Source organism: Corapipo altera, unplaced genomic scaffold (genome assembly GCF_003945725.1).
Source record: "Corapipo altera isolate COAL_440 unplaced genomic scaffold, ASM394572v1 271, whole genome shotgun sequence".
Lineage (NCBI taxonomy): Eukaryota > Metazoa > Chordata > Aves > Passeriformes > Pipridae > Corapipo > Corapipo altera.
The window spans coordinates 957680-977818 of NW_020884935.1; the positions used below are offsets into that span (position 1 = coordinate 957680).

Here is a 20139-nt window from a genome sequence, read left to right on the forward strand (position 1 = left end):
CAGCACGAGGTAGTCAACTTGTCTGGAAAGGATCAATTTAAAGCACAGCAACCAGGGTGATGCTTCCAAAGATCCTGTGTTACAGCAGAAGCACAGATCTGTCATCAGTCTCGAGGTGCTGGGGGCCCCCTGCCCTAGTCCCTGGTACAGGTTTGACAGTAATGGATCAGAAATTGCTCTGAGCAGCCACCTGCAAAGAGCCACAGCAGCTCCTTAATTTGAGGATCACTAAGAGACCTGCTGGAGCGTTTGCATCCCCACATCACAGGCACACGATATCACAGATTAGTTAAAACATCTTCAGAAATCCCAAGAACAGCCTAATTAATGAAACAGAAGTCAACACAAGCTTCTTTACATTTATTAATTAATTTATCAGTGCAAAGCTGCTAATTAATATCACGCTTGGCTGCAGCACAGTAAGAAACCTGCCAACCACCACGAGCATTTGACAGCCTTGCAGATACGAAAAATGCCAGCTACACCTCCAGGAGGGTACACAGAAAGTACAACCCCATGTGATTCAAATCCTTCATCCTTCCTCCTCTTCCTCAGCCAGCAAGATGCTTGTGAGCTGCTCCTCAGAGACAGTGAGTTCCTGGCAGGCTCCCATGGCCTGGCTGAGGTAGACGGCGAGTATGTGTTTGCACTGCAAAGTTAAAGGGAATGTTGTGCTCTGCCTGGACCAGGGATCCATCCTGGCCAGAATGGGTCTAATAACCCACATGGTCCCCTCCTGGCATGCCAAGCCCTGGCACAGTGCTCTGTTTGCCCCAGTTCTGCCACCAGGATAATGTAACGCACGGATGTGACACAGAAATGTGTCCTGGCTCCTGACACCCTCCCCACAACTGCAGCCAGCTGAGCCCTCCCTCACTGGCACCAGGTGAACTGCACCCCTCCATCAGCCAGATTCCATGTGGCAGTTCCATTAGCGGCACAAGCCCTTGTCCCAGGAGATTGGGGATTATAAATCTCTTGGAAGTCAGAACAGGAGTGCATCATGAACAACAAAAGCCCTCCCCAGCCCTAGTCCCCCCACCGGCTGCAGCTCTCAAAGGCCAGTCACACAGTGGGTCAGGCTCAGCCTGCATGGCCAACTCAACACTTGTGTTTGCTCCCTTGGAACTTTCAGGCTGCTCATGGAGCAGAGCACAGCCTTCTCCCCTGCTCCCTGTCCCGGCCCCAGGCTGAGGCAGAGAACTCACCAGAAGGCTCACGCTCTTCTGCAGCACAGAGAACCCGAAAGCAGGACATGTGCAGAAGTGGCAGGAGCTGTAGCAGGTGTAGAGTTTGCCTGAGCTCCCAAGGACCTGAAACAAAGGCAGCCAAGGGGTCAGAGGCAGCATTCCCCTTTAAATTGTCTCGCTCAACCTGGACCTGGACTGAGCCCTCCCACCAATGATTCCCAGCTCACAGCTGGCAGGTGTCACAGTACAAGTGTCCCCAAACACTGCAGTGACCCAGCTAACCTTGAGGTTCCTCAGGTTCTCCAAGCTCTCTACAAGCTTCTCTCCCCACAGACAGGTAAGGAAGTGCTCCTGCACCTCTGCTTGCACAGACCCCCAGCTCCAGTGACTTGTCTGCTGCCAAGGGACCAGGAGAAGGGCAGTGGCACCATCCCTGATCTCCCTGTGAGCTCCCTGCCCCAGTACTGGCAGACTGGTGAAGATGACAAAGACTCCCTTGTCACACAAAGCCCAGTTGTGGATCCAGAACCACCACGGGCCTGGGGATGGAAGGAGAGCAGCAGGGAGCACTTGCAGTGAGGCCTTTCCTTTTCTAACCACCTCCAGTGGCTGGAGGCTGCGAAGGCTCTTGCTGTTCTGCTCCCAAAACCAGCTGCAGCTACTGGAATCCAGATTTGTCTGAATAAACAAAGTTGAAGTCTCCAGAGAAGAAGCCTCCCTGCTCCATCTCTGGTTTGGGAACAGCACTGCCTCCTTTTCCCACATGCTGTTCCCCTGCCAGGCTGGTCCTGAGGCGTATTCCTGCTGCACCAGGGGCATGGGGTGCAGGCAAATGTGTTCCAGCACAGATAAACAGACAAGCAATCTGTGAGCCGCTGGAGCTGACTGCAGGATATAGGAAAGCCAGCCTATGGATTATTATTTCTCTTTTGGTTTCTTCAAGACTGGAAAATAGCTTTTAGAAAGCTACTTTAAGGGCCAACTGCCCTCTCCTGTGGCAGGGGAAGGATCCGTACACTGCACACCCCGGGCTCTGAGGGCACAACACACCCCTCTCCCACACCAGGCTTTAGACTCTGGCTGGATTTGTGGCTCACATACACCTAAATCCAAAGAAAAACACAAAAAAGTGCAAAGCCAGTGGGGCTCTGCAGAGTGCTGCTCCCCTCCAGGACATCCCTGGCACTCCAAGCCCCTTCAGAGGAACATTGTCCCTCCCAGCTGCACTTGCAAGGGGAGCCTTCTCCTGCCCGCTGAAGCTCTCTCTGCACCCTTTGCCCAATAGGTAACATCCAGTTTAGGCTCTCCCACAAAAGTTTCTATGCCTCAAAATCCCTCTTAGTCCCAGCAGATCCGGGACACATTCCCATTTCAGTGGAAACCACTCTTTTTTCAGTCTGGCCTTTACCCTGTAGTCCAGGCTGAGTTTGTTTCACTTGTGATAAGTTTGTTTTCCTCTAGCCCCTTTGATTGTTTTTTCCAAGATGAAGTATTCCAATGGTGCCTTTCCTTCAGAAGTGTTTTCCTTTGAGGAGGGGGGGAAGCCACAGACAGACACTGCCAGATTTGGGCTGAGTTTAGCGTTCCCCCATCCTGACCTAGATGGCAAGAACAGAACACAGCTTCTGCCTAATAAGGCAGAATCTAAAATCCAAAGACTAAGAGAAAAAGGTGCCTCTGTTCCTGGCCAGCTGCAGCCCAGCCAGGCACGGGGGTGCTCTCCTTGCCTTGAGATGCCAAGAGATTTCCTTCCGCTGCCCTCATCTCCAGGCATTTGCTGGCTGCACAATGAGGAAAAATCCCCTTGGTGGTGTCCCTGCCAGTGTGTGGGGACACAGGAGGGTCAGCTGAGGCACCGTGGCAGCTCCTGCTGCCACCAGCACACACAGAGACAGGCAGCACCACAGTCTGTGCCAGGGCCTGATGCTCAAATCCCACACAGTTCTAGGAAACGAATGGAAAAAGACATAAAAGAGAAGAACCTCATGAAAGTGCAGGATGTGAGCAATGCAAGTGGCAGCTGGCAGGAGGGCTAAAGCACTGCCTCTCCCCGTGCTCATTGGCTTCACTCCACAGCTCAGCATTCCTGCAACTTGGGCAGAGCTAAAGGGAGCCCCAAATGCTGCCTGGTCACCACTCTGCACTTCTGCCAAATCCAGCACAGCTCCACCATCAGCCAGATCCACCATCTCTGCAGCAAGTCAGGGTGATTTATCCCTGAGCTGGAGTTACACGGGTTGGATTCAGTCTGCAGCACAGGGAGGTGTCACACAGGCTCTCCTGGGATGATCACAACTCTGAGGTAACATCAGCCCCTGAACACTCCATCAGTGCTACTCCTCTATTAAGCAGCAAGGGCATTAATGCCCAGGCATTAAAGCACAAATCATGGCTTTCACTTGACTGAGAGGTCTTTCTTCTCCCATCTCAGCTCCTGAGGGCAAGAGCTGCCTACACTACAGGCTGCAGTCCTAGGGCCTGTCTGAGCAGAGTCTTCTTCCCTTGAAGCTTTACCTAAGATGTGCTGGGTGATATGGAAGTATCAACATTTCAGATTTGGCTGTAACGACCCAAAGGAGTTTCACAACAGGACCAGCCTCAAAGAGCACAGTTCTCCAGATCCAGCTGCAAGTGAAAGCACCACCTCACATTCCAGCTCAACCACATCTGGGTGCAAAAGGCAGAGATGACTTTCTGGGGAGTAATTAAAAGGGATGACTGTGGATGTGTCCAGGCAGCCATGGGTGCCCTCCTCTCCCCAAGTGCACAGAGCTGGGCTACATGTTTACACCACACACACAAATGCAGTGGCTCTCCAGTGCAGTGTCCCACCCAGAGTTTCGGTTCCTTCAACCCCAGATTGTGTTCCTGTCACTGCTCCAGCCACTGGCCTCAAGGGAGGCTCTGCTCTTTGTTTCTGCATCTCAGACAGCTGCTGCTGAGGAAGAATTTCACAATGGGACCAACCTCACACCCCCAGAGAAAAATATCTCTCCGGATTCCTCTGCTAATGAACTCATCAGTGTGGCCTTAATGAGCAATCAGGCTCCACCAAAGAGGAATGCTGCTGGGAAGCACACAGGAACCTGCAGGCAGGGGCTGCTTCCTACAGCTTTGTCCTGCATTAACTCCTGGTGACCAGCCCTGACCTACCTGTCCCGGGGTTCCTTCTCCACAGAGGAGCCCGTGGCTCCCTCTCCCTGCAGAGGCAGGAGGAGAGCAGTTCTGACACTTGCTCTCTTTCAGTGTGTTGATCCAGCTGTTGGGGCCATCAGTAGCTATTAATCAATGCCCTGCAAAGCTCTGCCTTAGCCTGCACGGCCTGACAAAGCTCTGCAAAGGGAATGTGACCATTCTCTGCCCAGTGGCATATTCAGACAGGCAACAGCAAAAAAGGAAAAGCCTTTGAGCATTCAATTAATTATTGAGGCAGCTGCTGTCTAAGGGTGCTGGAAGCAGAGCTTCTTAGGCTTTATCAAATACCCACAGGCAAGCCCTCAATTAAAATCTCAGGCTGTGTTCTTGAGCACTGTATGTTTATGATTCATGACTCTCTGGAGGGGCTGTGCTCTCTCCAGGGCCCCAGAAGCGATAAAGACTCGATGTGCAAATGAAGCAATGCAAGCCCTGAACATGTGAGAAATGTTTGTGTCATTACCCAGGCCTGACTTCACAGCTCTTCTCTCACCCTAAATGACCCCAGAGCATCTCAGGACCTCCATTGGAGGAGAGAAGGATATTTAGAAATGTTCCTTTTGGCTGCTATAACAGCGAGCAGAGAGATTCCCCTTCTGTGGTGTGTGAAAAGCACAGCCCCAGGTTCAGCAGTGGAGGGGCTGTGCTACCTGAGGGGGTCTGGAGTGCTAAGTGGGAATTGGGTGCTCCACCAAATCTCTCAAAGGCTCCTCTTTTCACTTAATGAGCCTCAGCTCCACCTCCCATCCTGTGCTGTAAGAGGAGTTTGATCTTCAGGGCTAAGGTGAGCTCTTCTCCCTAAAATGCCATTTTATTAAGATGTTTCTGTGATTCACAGATTTGGCTACAAGTGAACTAGAATTAAACCCACAGAATCTGGCCTGCATCACTTCCTCCCAGGCAGCAAGGATCCTCTTGCCAAGCAGAGGTCAAGAAGTTTGGTGTGCAACAGGGAAAGCAACGCAGTGATGGTAGATAACACTCTGTTGTGTACAACTGGTCAAGAGGAAGAACTTCCTTTGTTGCATAGGATGAGAGTAATAAAACAAAATTAGCAATCCCTGGAAAACTTCCTTCTGACTGTGACACCCACAAACACATAACTTATCTCTGACTGGCTGGGAGCCACAAAGAAGATGGCAGTGTACTGTGCTGTTCTAATTCTAGTCCGTGGCTGCTGCTCTCCACTATCACTTCTGGAGTTTGTAAAATACTGACATTCTCTCTGTGTTTATCCAAGTGCCCTTCCATGTTCTGCAAAGTCAGGAAAGTATTGGCTCACATGCCAGCTGGAAAGCATCAGAAAGCAAGGCTGGAGAGGAGTGTGTACCTGGTACAGGGTCCTTCCACTGGGGGACGTGACTCGGGTGACAGAACATTGATCCACCAAATCCAAAGCTGGGACAGCACATGGGCCAAATATGAACCTCAGCCTGAAAGAGAACGTGTCTCTAGTGAGGTCACACCACAAAAAGAGGCCACCTGGCTTAGCCCTAGTCCATGGATGTGGCCCTATGGAGCCTGCAGCCAAAGCAAAATAAGACATGCTGGCAAAGAGAAGCTGCAGGAAGGAAATCCCAGGGGATGTAGCTGAGGTTACAGAAGGAGGGGTGTCACACACAGAGCCCAGTTATCCTTGCTGCAGTAGCTGTGAAACTGTCACTTGAGCACAACAACCATAAACAGGGATTTTACTGGGAGCAGCACTGGAGCACAGGGAGCAAGACTTGCTAAAGGGAAAAGGGGCTTGTGCTCTGGGACAGCTTAACTGTACATCCTGGATGCATTGTCCTGGATCAGGTGATTGATCAGTTGGCCTTTAATCCCACCTCCAGTCATAGTCCACACATCATGCCTTGGAGCAAGGAGAGAGCCAGGATGACACAGAGCTCCTGGAGCAATAGGAAATGCAGCAATGGGGCTCCTTCCTCATCCCAGGGAAATTGGTTTAAACCCTGGAGGATGAATGAGTCATTTTGTAGTGATGGAGCCTCCTCTATCACAGTCACAACTGAGGGATAAATTATTCTTTCTCTACCCACCAAACTGCATCAAGAGGAAGCAGGAAACGATCAGGGAATGACGTAAGACACTCCACTGCACATGGACAGCAGCAGTTTTACATCTCCAATCCAGCTACAAGCAGGGCTCAGAGACAGCAAAGTTATCCCAGATAAACACCCAGGGGCAGCACGTGCTCATGTCCCTCCACTCTCCCTAAAACCCCTTTCCCCTTCCTTCCAGGCAGGAATGCACTACTGCACAGCATTTATGGATCAGAGAGTGCCTGGGATGGGGCACAGACAAGGCTAAGCCAGGTTTGCTCAGGCACACGACTCTCCTTGGCTTCAGTGCTGTGAGGCAGCCCCACAGAGGCACTCACTTCTGTTTGGCCACTGCTGTAAAATTCCACACCAGCAAGTGGAAAATAAAGAGCTGTGAGTCCTTAAGGCACAGCAACTTCCATCTACACACTCCCTGCACATCCCTGCAAGGAGGATTTATCTCCTGCTGATGCCCTGCATGGGTATATGATAAGCTGTATGTTAAATATGGACATCTGCACCTCTAGCCTATTGTCCAGACAGCTTGTGGGCTTAAAAGTAATTCTAGACCCGCAAATCCAGCTGCTCTGAGCGTGTTCCAAATTGCTCAGGGGCAACTCAGTTAACTTTGCAGACCTTTCATCCGCTGAGAAAAATCTGTATAGTCTGGATTAGTTACAAGGGTAAACAAGAAGAAAATCAGCAGTGATGAAAAGATAGCACAAAACATGAGCAGGAGAAGGAGGAACGTTTCCAGCTCCAGTGAGGACACACCAAGGCAGAGCCCTGGCAGCCCAGCAAGGCTGACCTACACCCCTGAGTCAAGCTCATTGATAACAAGCCAAGCAGATAGACTGATTCCAGGAAGACCCAAAACTCCAGTTGCACAAACTCAAGGCAATAAGGACTGGCTTCATCTGAGGGCTGAGGAGGTGGGTGGGGGAACGCTTAACGTAAGACATTCCTTAATGATTAGGCCTGGGACTAGAAGGGGGCTGAGTTTAATGAGTTTCAGTAACTCTTTCAAATTTAGGGAGTTCTTTTCTCATGTATATAATTCGATCAGCTTAACAGGAAATGCCCAACAGAAATTCAAGGACTTCAGAGATTTGGAAGAGGTTCAGAAATTAAATCAGAATACTTCAGATCTAGTGGTTACAGGGGATTGATGGAAATCTGACTGCCAAGAGTTACCACCCGACCCTTATTAAACTTAACATGGGAATTTCTTTCCTTCTCTTTTCTTTTGTGATGAGAAGGAAACAAAAAGAGACTTGTCAAATCTAATCCCACCCTTCAAAGGCCATTTTGGTCCCAGGAGGGGGAGCCAGTACACCTTTCACAAGTGTTACCTTAGACAACTTTAACACAAAGGGATTAAGGCCTGAAAGGGTTCCTGGTGATCTCTTCTCCTGGTAGGCAGGAACACACACTTAAAGATAAATCTGAAAAGTCTCTTTTCACTGTGACACTGCCTTTTCTCCACCTTCAACACCAATTAGTGAGGGCTGATGTTGTGAAACTTGGATCTCTTAGGAGACTGCTTGGGAATGACTGAAATGTCCACAAACTGCAATCAACACAAGGGTGATTACACTGACCTGAGACTTCCCCCAAACAGCAGAAACCTCTCAGGGTAATCTTCAGGTTAACAATTCCCTCGTGCAGGGAGATGATACATTCACTTCTCCCTTTCTATCACACGTGCCCATGACTCAGAACAAGGGATCTCAGGGTGCTGCTGTGCTCACAGTGATGGGGACACAGTGAGATGCAGCGGCCTGAGTCACCCTGAAACACAGTCCACTCTCACAGAAAACTCATTCCACATCTGAGGGTGGACTCAGAGCTCAGGTTAAATCATCCTGAGTTTAAATTAGAGCAGGTTGTCACAGGAGACGCAGTGACACAGAGGGAATTCCATGAATTTCTGGAAAAACCCTTGAGATGGTCTCTCTGAACCTGCATTTCCAGCACCAGCAAAACCACGCAGCAGTTACAGGTTTCATGCACGTGGTCAAACACAGGAGAAAACCAGCAGTGCTGTGATGAGAGCTGATCACCAACTGCCCTTTCAGGATACCTGGGACAAGAACTGAAGCACAAGTTAACTCACCCCAGCAGCAGCTCATCAGGGACTGCAAGAAAAAGAAAAGGAAACGTGATTTTGCTGAATTTCCCTACAGCATCACAGGGAGGCCAGTGCCTCCCTAAGGTACCCCCAGAGGCCACACAGGACTGCAGGGCTCTAACCATCCTCTCTAGCCACCAAGAAAGCAACAGGGAGCAGCAAAATTATTACTATGGTAGTGCTAAGGCACTTACCAAGTACAGCAATCACCACCCCAGGGATTAATTTTAAAAAGAAATGCAGAAGCTCACATGTACTTTCTTTTATGATATCCTACTTTTAAAAGCACACAATAAAAGCCATGGGGCCTCAACAACTTACTCTGTCACTTTAAGGAGTTGGTTAAATATATATATATATTGTTTCCCCTGAAATTCTCTTGGCAAGAGTTGAGAACTCAACTTTAAAAATGTTGTTCTTTTCCCAGCACAGACTTGCAGGGCGCCACTAGTTTATGGCTTTTAATGCAGCACACAGAAACATCATGTCTTCAATTATTGGAACTTCTTGTTAAGCTGGAAAGTTACACTTAAAAAACCCAGTCTGTTTGTTGTACTAACAGCTCAGGCTCTGCTTGTCCAATCTGATCTTTCTGTTATCACCCATGGGACACAATGTACTATGTCTCCATATCCCACTGGAAGATCTGGATTTTTTTACTTTAAAATCTTTTGTTCCAACAATTAAAAATATCCTTTATGACTTGCACTGTCGGTTTGAGTTTTCCAACTTTATTTTAATTCTCCAAAGTGATTGATCAGTTTGTTACCACAGCTCTGTCTCAGTGTGTGCCTTGGTACCATTGTGCTTTAAGGGGAAATACACCTTTAAAGGAATGTTGACTTTTTTTTTTTTCCTTAATTTACAACAGGATTTAAAAAGCTCTTTTAAAAGTCACATGTAGATTTTGGATCTGCTCTAACCTGATAGGAGCCATGCTGCAAGTGTGCCAAAAAGCTGTCACTGGGGTCACTCTGACAGTTTAGACAGTAAGTTTCTGCCCATTCCTCACTCCCACGTAGTGCTCAGACAGACTTCTCTGAAGGCTTATTTGGTTGCTTTTAGTGCAGTTAAAAATATTCCTTCAACGGACACTTTCCTTAGGAAGAGCCATTCTGTGCTACTTATCAAGTAAACACAAACATTAATACTCTCTTAGCACAGATTACAGAAACAGTCAGTGATCCAAAGTGCAGGGAAGGTAATTGTTCTTAACTAGCTGCTGGAATTGGCCGGGATTTCACTGTTGGCTTATGCTTGTTTCATTCAAGCAATAGGAATTTTGTTCCTTGCCCTGGGATCACCAACACACTCCCCTCTGCTGGTCAGTCAGGCAATGGGATCAGGTTGATGAAGACTTCCCTTTCAACTCCAGTTTTGAAATTAAAATTAAAAGCAGCATTACAGAAGGCACAGCAAAATTCCTGCATAGAGGGATGTAAATTATCATCCCTCAAGTGCAACCACATCCACCAGAAGCTCTAAGAAGCAGCATTACCTTAAGTACCACATTCAAAAGAAGCGTCCCAACCAGTCTAATTTTTGAATTTGACTTTGAGAAGGGGCTGCTCCCCATTATCTTTGCTCCACACCTCTTTGTGTTGTCTCCACACAGGGATACAAAGGTGAAGCCCATCCCTGAGGCAACAGGGTCTGCAGAGGATGAAAACAAGGGGTGGCCAAAGACCCTCATCACTGCCTGGGTCTGACAGTGGCATTACTGGTCACTGCCTGCTGGGATCATCCTGCTTTTCCTTTACATACCGTGTGAGGTCTCCTGAAAAGCCTTTTTGATCTCTTTCAGAAGCTCTTCTGCTACTGCTGGCAAGGTACTGCCCATCCCACTGGCACTGGACTCATCCCTGGAAGCGAGAACAGGAGACAGTGGGAAATCATTAAGGTCACTGTGGATCCCATAAACCAGGAGGGTGTATCCAGGCAGTGCTCTATCCCAATCCAGCAACAAGGCCAAGGAAGGGCATCCTCAGCAACTTGTAAAATGTGTTTTTCACACGTTCTGGGAACATGGGATTCCTCACAAACACGCGGGTCTCTCTCAGATGCCCACAAGCACACACAGCTCCCATGGAGGGGACCGGGGGCACAGGGATGGGGACAGGGGGAGGCTGTGCCTGGAGTGTCCCGGTTCCCTGCACAGCCCTCCCGGCCTTGGCTGCCCCGGAGGATCCCTCAGGGAATGGCTGCTCTGCACTGTGGTCCCCAGGGGCTCCCGGGGCTATTTAGAGCCACTCGTGCTGGGACAGCGACCCCGGGTCAGAGAGCCGCAGGATGGGTCAGGCTGGAAGGGGCCACAGTGGCTTGCCTGGTCCCACCTCCCTGCTCCGGCAGGGCCATCCCTGAGAACATGGCACAGGATTGTGTCCAGATGGTTCTGGAGTATCTCCAGTGAGGGAGACTCCACAGCCTCTCTGGTCTCTGTTCAGTGCTCGGTCACTGCACAGTGAAGAAGTTCTTCCTCATGTTCAGGTGCAGCTTCCTGAGCACGTTCCTGTCCCATTGCTCGGCACCCCTGAGCAGAGCCCGGCCCATCCTCTGACACCCTCCTTTAGATGTTTATACACATCAATGAGGCCCCCTCTCAGTCGTCTCTCCTCGAGGCTGAACACCCCCGGCTCCCCCAGCCTTTCCTCGCTGGAGAGACGCTCCAGCTCTCCATCCCCTCGCTGCCCCGCGCGGTTCCCGCTCCAGGCGCTCCAGGTGACCCTCCCCGGGGCTGGGCAGGGGGGCTGGAACCCCTCCCCGACCTGCCGGCGATGCTCTTCCCAGCGGGAGCAGATCCCGATCCCGCTCCGGGTCCCGCTCCCGGTGACGTCACTGTCGGCGCGCGCTCTTAAAGGGCCCGCGCGGGATGGCGGCGGTGCCGCGGGTCCTGTCCCGGCTGCGGCCCCGGCGCTGTCCCGCCGTGCTCCGGCCCTGCCCCGCCGGGCCCCGCGGCCACCGGGGGCAGCGCGGCGGCACCACCGGCACCGGCTCCACCACGGCGTTGGCGCGGCCGCGCTGGGCCCGCCCGTCCGGCGCTGCACTGGCCTTCCTGGGAGGTGAGGAGGCCGCGGTCACCCATCGCCGGTGACCGTCACCCATCGCCGGTGACTCCATCGCCGGTGACTCCATCCCCTGTTGCCCTGTTCCCGCAGGGCTGTCGCTGTTCCCCCGGGACGCCGAGGAGGAGGAGGGCGAGGACGCGATCATCCTGCTGCTGAAGAAGGCCAAGGTGAGGCGCGGGGCCCGCGGGCGGTCGGGGCGCGGGGCCCGGCGCTGACCGGCCCCGGGTCCCCCCAGCTCAGCGTCATGAAGGGGGAGCTGGCGGAGGCCGAGCGGCTCCTGCACCAGGCCCTGCGGCTGTCGCACCAGGAGGACAACAGGCAGGCCATCGCCTACACCTACAGCGTGGTAAGGGCCTGCGGGACACAGGTGCCCCCGGGCAGGGAGGGGTTGTGCCGGATTCCGGACCTGCGGTGCAGCTGGAGGGAGAAGCAAAAGCAGCTGAGTCGAGGCTCGTTCCTGCTACTGTTGCCTAAAAGTGGCACTTGGAAGAAACTTCTAAAACTCAACTTGCCAGGCATTCTTTAATCGGTGCCAAGGGCACTGGTCATTGTTTCACCAAAGTGCACACCGAGGTATCTCCACTACAGCTCATATGTCAGCATTATGTAATTATTAATTTTTTGTTCCCTGCGCTCCTGTTACGTATTCATGACACTTCCCAACACTTCTTAGCATATATGCATATCCTTACAAGATCTCTGAGGGTCTTCATTGAGGGTCTGGGTGGTCTTCTCTGTCTGGAGCCCCCCCAGAGTTCTAAGTGACTGCCTTCAGGACAATGCACCTGCTTAAAAAGTAACTGGGTGTTGCCTTGCTGGCTGCCTAAGCTCCCCTCTTTGTTGTTTCTTTAAATCACTTGGCTCAGTCATCTGTAGTTTCTAAGCACTGCCAGTTCTTGTTACATCTCTAACCCCCCAACATCACTACCTTTGTGGAGCTTCAGCGCTCTTTGTCTCTTCCAGATGGGAAACGTGGCCTTCATGCAGGGACAGCTGGACAATGTGAGTAACTGGTTTTCCCTCTGAATTTTAAGATGTTGGCATCTCGTGCAGGATCTCGAAGCTGTGGCGTGCTGGGACAAGCTGCAGGCTGAGAGCTGTGAGGCAGAGACTCCCCAGTGCAAAGCAGAACAATCTGCCTTAGAACTGTCAGTCCCACGAGCACGTGATGCTGAGAAAGATGCTCTCACAGTTAAATTTTGAGCTCCAACAAGGTGTGCAAGGGAAGGAATACCTCTTACTGTCAAATGCCACAGCTGAGCATTTAGGTGGCTGTCCCGAGGAGAATCTGGGAAAGCCCTGAGAGCACACAGACATGGTAAATGCCTGGCTGGTATAGTAGTCCACTGGGCTCTGGTCAGCCTTTCACTTCTAACTTGATGCACAGTGTAAATGCCACCACTTTGAGACAGGTCTCTCCAAGCAGGCTGCCTCTGTTTTAAATGCCATCATTCCTTGGTATCCTCTTCAAAATTCTCGTTTCAGGCAGAAAAGCTCTACAAAGCAAGTATGAGCTATTTGCTTGCAGGGGACATGAAGGAGGTATGTTCTTCTGAGAAAGGCAACAAGATGGGGATTTTTAATTTCTTAAACACTCTGAGAAAGTAATGTTTCTGCTGGGGAGGTGCAGGAAGAATGACAGTTGCATTGTGTGTCCTCCTGGCAGGATGACAATGCAATCCTTGAGATGTCCCTCAAGCTGGCCAGTATCTACGCTGCTCAGAAACAGTGAGTTCCCTGCTAAAGGCATCTTTGGCTTTCATCTCAGCTTCACAGTGGCAGGGGTGGCCAAGCAGAGGCTCTTTAAGAACAGAGTGCCTGAGGAAGCTTTGATGTGACAAGACACCATCAGCTCAAAGGTTCCCACACACATATTTTCCTGCCCACTGTTGTGTAGCACAGCAAGGGGTGTAAGGACCAGCCCAGCTCAGGGCAAAAGCAGCCATGGAGAACTGAAATCCACACCTCCCTGGGCAGAGCAGTTGGTGGCCAGTGACTTGTAGCCTCATTTTTCAGTGAAGCCTCAGCATGGGTGGCCTGAGTCAGCCCTGGTGGGGGGAAGGGGGTCCTATCCACCCCCTGGATCCTGTTGCCCATGGGTCAAGAGAAGGGTTCAGGCCATGATAAAGAGAGAACTGAGGGGCTGCAGAAGGAGAAAATTAGCCTTGCAAGCCCTCTAGAATGAGAGGTTGAAGGTGTTCACATTTGTCCCTTCAGGGATGGAAGGAGCTTTGCTTTGCACTTTTCAGGGACAAATTAGCCATAGCTGGATACCAGTTCTGCATCCTGACCTTAGAGGAGAAGATTACCAAGCAAAAGGACTTGCCTGAGGATGTCTTACCAGGTGGGACTGCCTTGTCTGCCAAAGGCTCCTTGTTATCCTTTCTCCATTTTCATAGCCTTGATGTTGCTTTCTGTATTACCTAAGCACCGCCTTCAGTCAGTCCATTATCTTGACACTGCATGAGCTTCCTGCTCTTGTAGGATGGAGACTCGTGCTTGATCCTGGACAAGTGACCACTTCACTCCTCTCTGTTTGCAGCTGAAGAAAAGGCCAACACCCGTCTCCTGCTCGGGATGAGCCTGGACTCCTACGCTCGGTACCTCCTGAGCGTGAACCAGCTCCCAGCGGCCCAGAAAATGTATGAGAAGGCTCTGCAGATAGCAAATGATGTTCAGGGAGAGACTCATCCACAGGTGACTTGTACTACAGTGGTTGGACCACTAAAGAAAGAAAGGCTGATCTCTAGGGAGCTTTGCTGACATCCAACATGCCCAGCACTAAGTAAGGCTGTTTTCCTGCCAGGAAGGACGAGCATGCAAATGTAGAAATATAAAGTACTTTCTTACTGAAAGCTTCTCTGAGAAATGCTGCTTTTATAAGAGTGACAGGGGATGAATGTGATGCTTCTGCTGCCTCAGACTGCTGCACAAGTCTTGCTCTGAGGCTTCCCCTTTCCGTCCTGGTGCAGACTGTGGTCCTGCTGAACGACTTGGCGACTGTGCTGGATGCTCAGGGGCACCACGACGAGGCCTATTCCTACGTGAAGAGGGCAGCAGAGCTGGCAAGGGAGACTCAGCACCCCGAGGAGCACATGGTGCTGAATAACCTGGCAGCAATTCTGATGCACAAAGGTCAGTAAATCAATGCCCAAGCTTGTTGCTGTGCTTGACTGTATTGTAGCACTGAACTACAGTGTTGGCTTTGCTTGACTAGTTTTAGTTTAAGCAGTAGGTCTGACTTTGTGAAGGCAATTCAAACTGAATTCAACTGCTGACCCAGAAGGTTGCCAGGGGGTCTTGTTTGCCTTGTCCTCTGTGTACAGTAACTGGCTCCAAAAGGACAGAAGACATGCATGAGATTTGTTTCCATGAGATATTAATGCTGATGCAGCACCGTGTCCAGTCATTGTTGCTGTCCAGCTATCACAGGTGACAGCCCAGCAGGATATTTTCTGACTCTCCCTAGTTCTTGATGTGCTCCAAGCAGTCCTTGTCCTTTGCACGTGGTCAGGTTCAGGAGGGGACTGTGAAAATGGCTGATGTACCTGGGTAGCCATCCCTCTTTTCCCTCTTGCTACAGAAGACTTTCTGCAAGCAAAACTAGTGTACAAAGAAGCTCTCAAGCAGGCACAACAGAAGGGGGATGTTGCTACTGTCCAGCATATCCAGGAAGAATTAGCCGAGCTGGCCAAGAGGAGAAAGGGCTCCAAATAAGTTTGGCTACAGAGTCCAACCTTGAGGTGGCCCAGGGCAACAAAGGCTGGTCAGCACAAGCAGCCTGGGACCAGCTCAGTGCAATTCTGCAGGGGAGCAGCAAGGAGGAGTTCAAGGACTGCTGAACAGGAAGGGCTGCTACTGCCCAACAACTTATCCCAAAATAAAGGTGTGAAATCTTAACTATGTGAATTTGTGGTGCAGTGTGTGGTTAGAGTGACCTACTGTGCTAGTGATTTAACTTGGACTGCCAGCAAAGGGCAGGCCTGGCCTGGTATTAATACTTGCAGTTAAGGAGTAGTTGTTTGCTCCTCCTGCCTGTTGCAGAAGTATTCCATTTCAAAACATGGCTGTACTAGAGCAAGTCATGAAAAGGAACAGGCAGGAACTGTCTCACTCTTTACGAGCTGGACAGCACAACAGGGGCTACACTTTTATCAGTGCTACAGTGCAGTGTGTCTGAACTTCAGGAGAGCATTTCCCAGGCTATACCTGCACTGTGACAGAGCTGTAGCCCCGTGTCCTTGTCAAACAGGTTGCCTGAAGATCAAGGGTATGTCTTCAAAGCACTGAGCATCCAAAGATAGAACATGCCCTCTCAGGGGAGGGGTGAGACTGTTACCAAAACAGAGCTGTTGTCAGAAATACAACACTTGGCTCCCTTACCCCAGTGGAGAGCACACGGAGTGCCAGAGCTGTCCTCCTTCCTTGGATAGGTCAGTGTTAGAATGCTGAGGCTTCCTGTTGGAAAAGATGGTATGTACAAACCCAGCTTTGTCAGCTACATCCCTTCATGTGAATCAAGTATGAACAGCTGCTTTATACAACAGAATTTTTCAGTTCTGCCCTGCCAGGAAGCCTAATGTTAGAGACAGAGGAGAATTAAACCAGAAATTATCAAATCCCTATTTAGTTAGGGTAGCAGAATTAACTAGTTCTGTCAATAACCAAGCGCAATTTTAACCTCTCAGTTGTCAGAACTTCAGCTGGTTGGGACAACCCTCAATGTTAAATGCATCATTATTAGTTCACTTCCAGCAGCAGCTTCAGCTCTGCTGAACTTAGAGCTAAGGCATGTGAGTTTTCTGGAGTAGAAGTTCACTGAAGCTGAAAAAACTTAAATCATGTACATCTTTGTTCTCAGCAAGCTCTAGGAAGTAAAAATGTGACTGTACTGACAGAAAAGCTCTGACACATTAAAGCCAACCTTTAAAGTTCTGGTTTTAGTTCTGAAGTGGCAGCCCTTGGACAGCAGCAGTGTTAACTGGGAGCCCTGCAGAGCCCCTGAGGGCAGGGTCTGGCTTGATGCTGCAAAACAAGAGGGAGACACAGGAAAAGCAAGTGGAGAACTGATCCCCTTTATTGATTGGTCTGAATCCAGAAGTCACTGTCTACTGAAGACATTGTGTGGAAATTATGATGCATGGGTTTTTCAAGTCTTAAATGATTTCAATATCAGAATCACGAACCATATCAAGATGAAAGCATTGTGAAAGCGCTGATCAGAAATCAGGTAAAAATTTGTAGTAAACTAAACTTTGTAAACATGACTTACAAACACCTTCCTGTTTGAAACAGGGCAGATGTAATTCCATACTTGAAGATTACTGGAATTGTGGTAAACCCTAACTTAGGCTCTGGAGAGGTTTTTTACACTGGAGAAGTTAAAACTCAGATAACAAACAAAAAAGCAGCAACATTTTATGTGCAAATGCCACTCAAGCTGTATCTTAGGAGAAGGTGACTATCCTACTTTGGATATCTTGCTGCTGCTGCAGCAGTAACATGAAGCTCTGCAATGAACATGCTATACTTACTGTACAGGTAGCAAAGACATTTGTCTGTACATGCCTCTTTCACATTGTATTTGTTACACTAAGAAAGTGAGAACAAGTGAGCTTAAGAATGGAACTTAACTCTCCACTCCAAATTTAAATCTACAAAAAGGGCAGATCAACTCGTTTTCCAGTATATGTTGCTGTGGGAACAAAAAAGAGGGTTAAAATAAGAGCACAGGTCTACAAACAGGATGAAAACTGCTTCAAGCCAGAAGGGTAAAGGATGGGAGGATGAGAGAAATCTTTCTTAGACTGCAAGGAGATTTAAGACTGCCAAAGGATCTACTCTGATGCAGTGTTTAAAGAAAGTAGCAAAATAATTCTGTATTTTCAACACAGTGTCAAGTTTCCAAATGAGTTCCTTTGGATTTTTTTTTGTTTCCCACACTTGGGGCAAAAAGGCTTTCCTTAAAGGACTGAAAGCAAATTTGCTGTTGATAAATAGTTCTGTGCTTCTTCCTGTTTGTAACTGGACCATCACAGTCCTTCCATTGGCTGCAGAGCTCACATGGCTTAAGGTTACACACTGCATTACACCTTCCATACAACGATCACAAGCACAGCGGTAAAGTCCAAATATTTTCAATGGAAAATAACTTCAAGGCAAAGACTCTGTTGATCAATGAGATGCAAAAGCAGTTTGGAATCTGACAGACCACGCCACCCCCCCAGCTCAGTGCTATCTGTAAATCAGTCCTTCTACCCCAGAAGAGTCAAATTCACTTCCTGAGGTCAGTGCAGCATAAAATAAGATGCTTCTGGAGATGGGTGTCAGGGCACCCTGTGATATCACTAACCAGATGTGTGTGTACATGAGCTACAAGCATACCATAGCAAGCACTGAATGATTAAGGAGACTCTCCTAGTACCATATACAATTTAAAAATAAAAATCACCCTAACAAGTATTGCACACTTTGGGAGTTAAGCCAAGCATTTGTAAGGACTTCCACCAAAAGCTTGCTTACAGGGACTGGGACTGGGACACAGACTTCAAAATAATTATTACAAAAATCAGATTGGAGGAAGGTAAAAATCACAGTACCTATTTCAAACTGGTTGTAACAGAAGCCAAGTAGCTGACTCGTGTGTTGCTCAAATATTCTATAAAAGCACTTTGTTTTATTTAAACTTGGGATGTAGAGGTTTTTCTTCTTAAAGGATTTATCAACCCACCCAGAGCCTCTTCAGAAAAACCATTTTGCTGTGGTTAAATATGACAGGAAAACTTAGTAGCCTGTTTTGACTGCATACAATGCAGAAACAGAAAACACTAAGATAGGCTTTTGGGGCACAGTCAAAATTCCCAGTGTGCATAACAGTGAGGTATGCCTCCAGAAGCTGTTCTTTTTGTTTCTTTAACCTTTCAAAAAAATGAGCCATAACATACCCATGCAATAATATTTCTGCAGTGTTGCTAAATAAAACCAACTGCACCAAAAATTTACAATGTGGCAGAATTTCAAATTCAAAGAAATATATCATCTTATTCCAGCGAACCGGACTATGTTAATGTACAGAATTCACTAAGGGGTCAGTCTTAAAAATCAACATTTTCACAAGAGCTTGAACACCACTGAAAGAGTGTGTCTAGGGAGAAAAAAAAAAAAAATTATATAAAAGCACAATGCCTGCAGGAAGTGGCACGGCATTAAACGGGCAATGATGGTTGGGAGGCTGGGGTTCTGGTTAGGCTAGGCTGAGAGGGAGGCTAGGGTTATGAAGAGTATTCTACACTGGAGAAAATGCTTAAAAAAAATTACAAAATGACCCCCAAAGTTTAGGCAATGATTTGAACATAAGTACACCAGATACTATAGCAAGGGAAAAAACACTGCAAAAAGTACTCTCTATTTACAGAAGAATGATTTAAAAGACATTATGGTTTTCTTTACAAATAGATGTAGAGCAGGAATAGTCCACATTTTTAAAAACTCTTTACATATTTATCTTTAGTAAGTCAACCTTCTCAACCACAATCCTCCAACGCACAGCCTGTGCAGAAGGCATTGAACAGACTCTCCAGCAATTCTTCATTGTGTGGCCCTTGCTCTCTTGGAAAGTCTCTGTGGGCACAAGTCAAAAATAGATTTCTTTTTTTGACCCGCAAATTAAAAAAAAAATAATAATCTGCATAGTTCAGTCATCACTGTCAGACAGAGTCTCATATTGTGCTGAAAGCAGTGGTGCAGGCTCTCGCTCCCATATCCTGTTCTGTGGGTGAGTGGTTGCTTGGCTCATGGACGGGGGGGCACAGGCGATGGATGTCGGGGGGGTGCTGCTGAGCATCCTCATCGTCAGCGGGTTGTAGGGAAACTGGGTGGAACCTGGATCAAAAGGCAAAAACAGGAGCTGTTCTGAGAGATCTGTGTAAAGCCAGGCTGGTTTTGGTTGTGACAACTATCAGAAAATCCATTTCAGAAAATCCTCATACACTGTGTAAGCTGATATCCAGTGTTACAGTGTGTCGGCATCTCAGCTTTCTACAAACACTTAATCTCATTTGTGAAGTCTGAAAGAACCCCATTCCTCACCTGTTGATGAAGGCCTGTCTTCCCAGGCCCACACTGGCGTCTGTCTGTGGTAGTCCCCTTCTGAATGTACAGATGAGACAGAAGAAGGTCTTTCAGTTCCCAAATATCCCTGTCCAGGAATCGGAGACTTCGATTTCCTGCTGTTTGACTTGCCGATGAGCTTCTGCTTGCTGACTCCCCCTCCTGGGAACAGAAGGGACAGATTTCACAAAAACTGCATTTTAGCCTCTGTGTGTTTGTTTCTCTAAGTTATCATGCAGCACTGAGAAGCTTCAGGCATCCAACACACCCTCTTCTCTCTTCCCCATTCCATCAATGTTGTCACAGGTTAATCCTGAAAACCCAGGACCGCGGAGGGAATGCAAACACCACCTCTATCACTCCCAGAGAAAAGACAGTGATTTCTGGTGACACTGAATTTATTC

At 48.8% G+C, this 20139-nt stretch overlaps 3 protein-coding genes across 9 annotated transcripts in view; 1 reads left to right on the forward strand and 2 right to left on the reverse strand.

Moving 5' to 3' along the window:
- Window positions 1-339: 339 nt before the first annotated feature.
- On the reverse strand, window positions 340-11431 carry ZSWIM7 (zinc finger SWIM-type containing 7). 3 transcript variants are annotated; one of them, XM_027660114.1, is made up of 6 exons: window positions 11327-11431; window positions 10326-10423; window positions 8547-8568; window positions 5716-5818; window positions 1209-1313; window positions 340-649 (listed from the first exon to the last, which is right to left on the reverse strand). In XM_027660114.1, exons 2-6 carry the CDS (start codon window positions 10399-10401, stop codon window positions 533-535), a joined length of 423 nt encoding a protein of 140 aa, XP_027515915.1. In that variant the 5' UTR covers window positions 10402-10423; window positions 11327-11431; the 3' UTR covers window positions 340-532. The 3 variants fall into 3 exon arrangements, with proteins under 3 accessions (XP_027515915.1, XP_027515914.1, XP_027515913.1); XM_027660113.1 differs by lacking the exon at window positions 11327-11431 and adding an exon at window positions 11210-11283; XM_027660112.1 differs by lacking the exon at window positions 11327-11431 and adding an exon at window positions 11205-11223 and having other exon boundaries at window positions 10326-10424.
- Window positions 11416-15535, forward strand: TTC19 (tetratricopeptide repeat domain 19). 3 transcript variants are annotated; one of them, XM_027660108.1, is made up of 10 exons: window positions 11416-11620; window positions 11717-11793; window positions 11862-11972; window positions 12590-12628; window positions 13112-13168; window positions 13293-13354; window positions 13876-13970; window positions 14169-14323; window positions 14599-14761; window positions 15210-15535. In XM_027660108.1, exons 1-10 carry the CDS (start codon window positions 11431-11433, stop codon window positions 15341-15343), a joined length of 1083 nt encoding a protein of 360 aa, XP_027515909.1. In that variant the 5' UTR covers window positions 11416-11430; the 3' UTR covers window positions 15344-15535. The 3 variants fall into 3 exon arrangements, with proteins under 3 accessions (XP_027515909.1, XP_027515910.1, XP_027515911.1); XM_027660109.1 differs by having other exon boundaries at window positions 15213-15535; XM_027660110.1 differs by lacking the exon at window positions 11862-11972.
- A 1150-nt stretch (window positions 15536-16685) lies between these two features.
- The window catches only part of NCOR1 (nuclear receptor corepressor 1), a 61316-nt gene continuing 57862 nt past the window's right edge, over window positions 16686-20139 (reverse strand). For all 3 annotated transcript variants that reach the window (XM_027660106.1, XM_027660105.1, XM_027660107.1), the window contains 2 exons: window positions 19715-19897; window positions 16686-19507 (listed from right to left, as the gene is read on the reverse strand). In XM_027660106.1, the coding sequence (XP_027515907.1) occupies window positions 19320-19507; window positions 19715-19897 (371 nt within the window). In that variant the 3' untranslated portion in view covers window positions 16686-19319. The remainder of the gene's footprint in view (window positions 19508-19714; window positions 19898-20139) is intronic.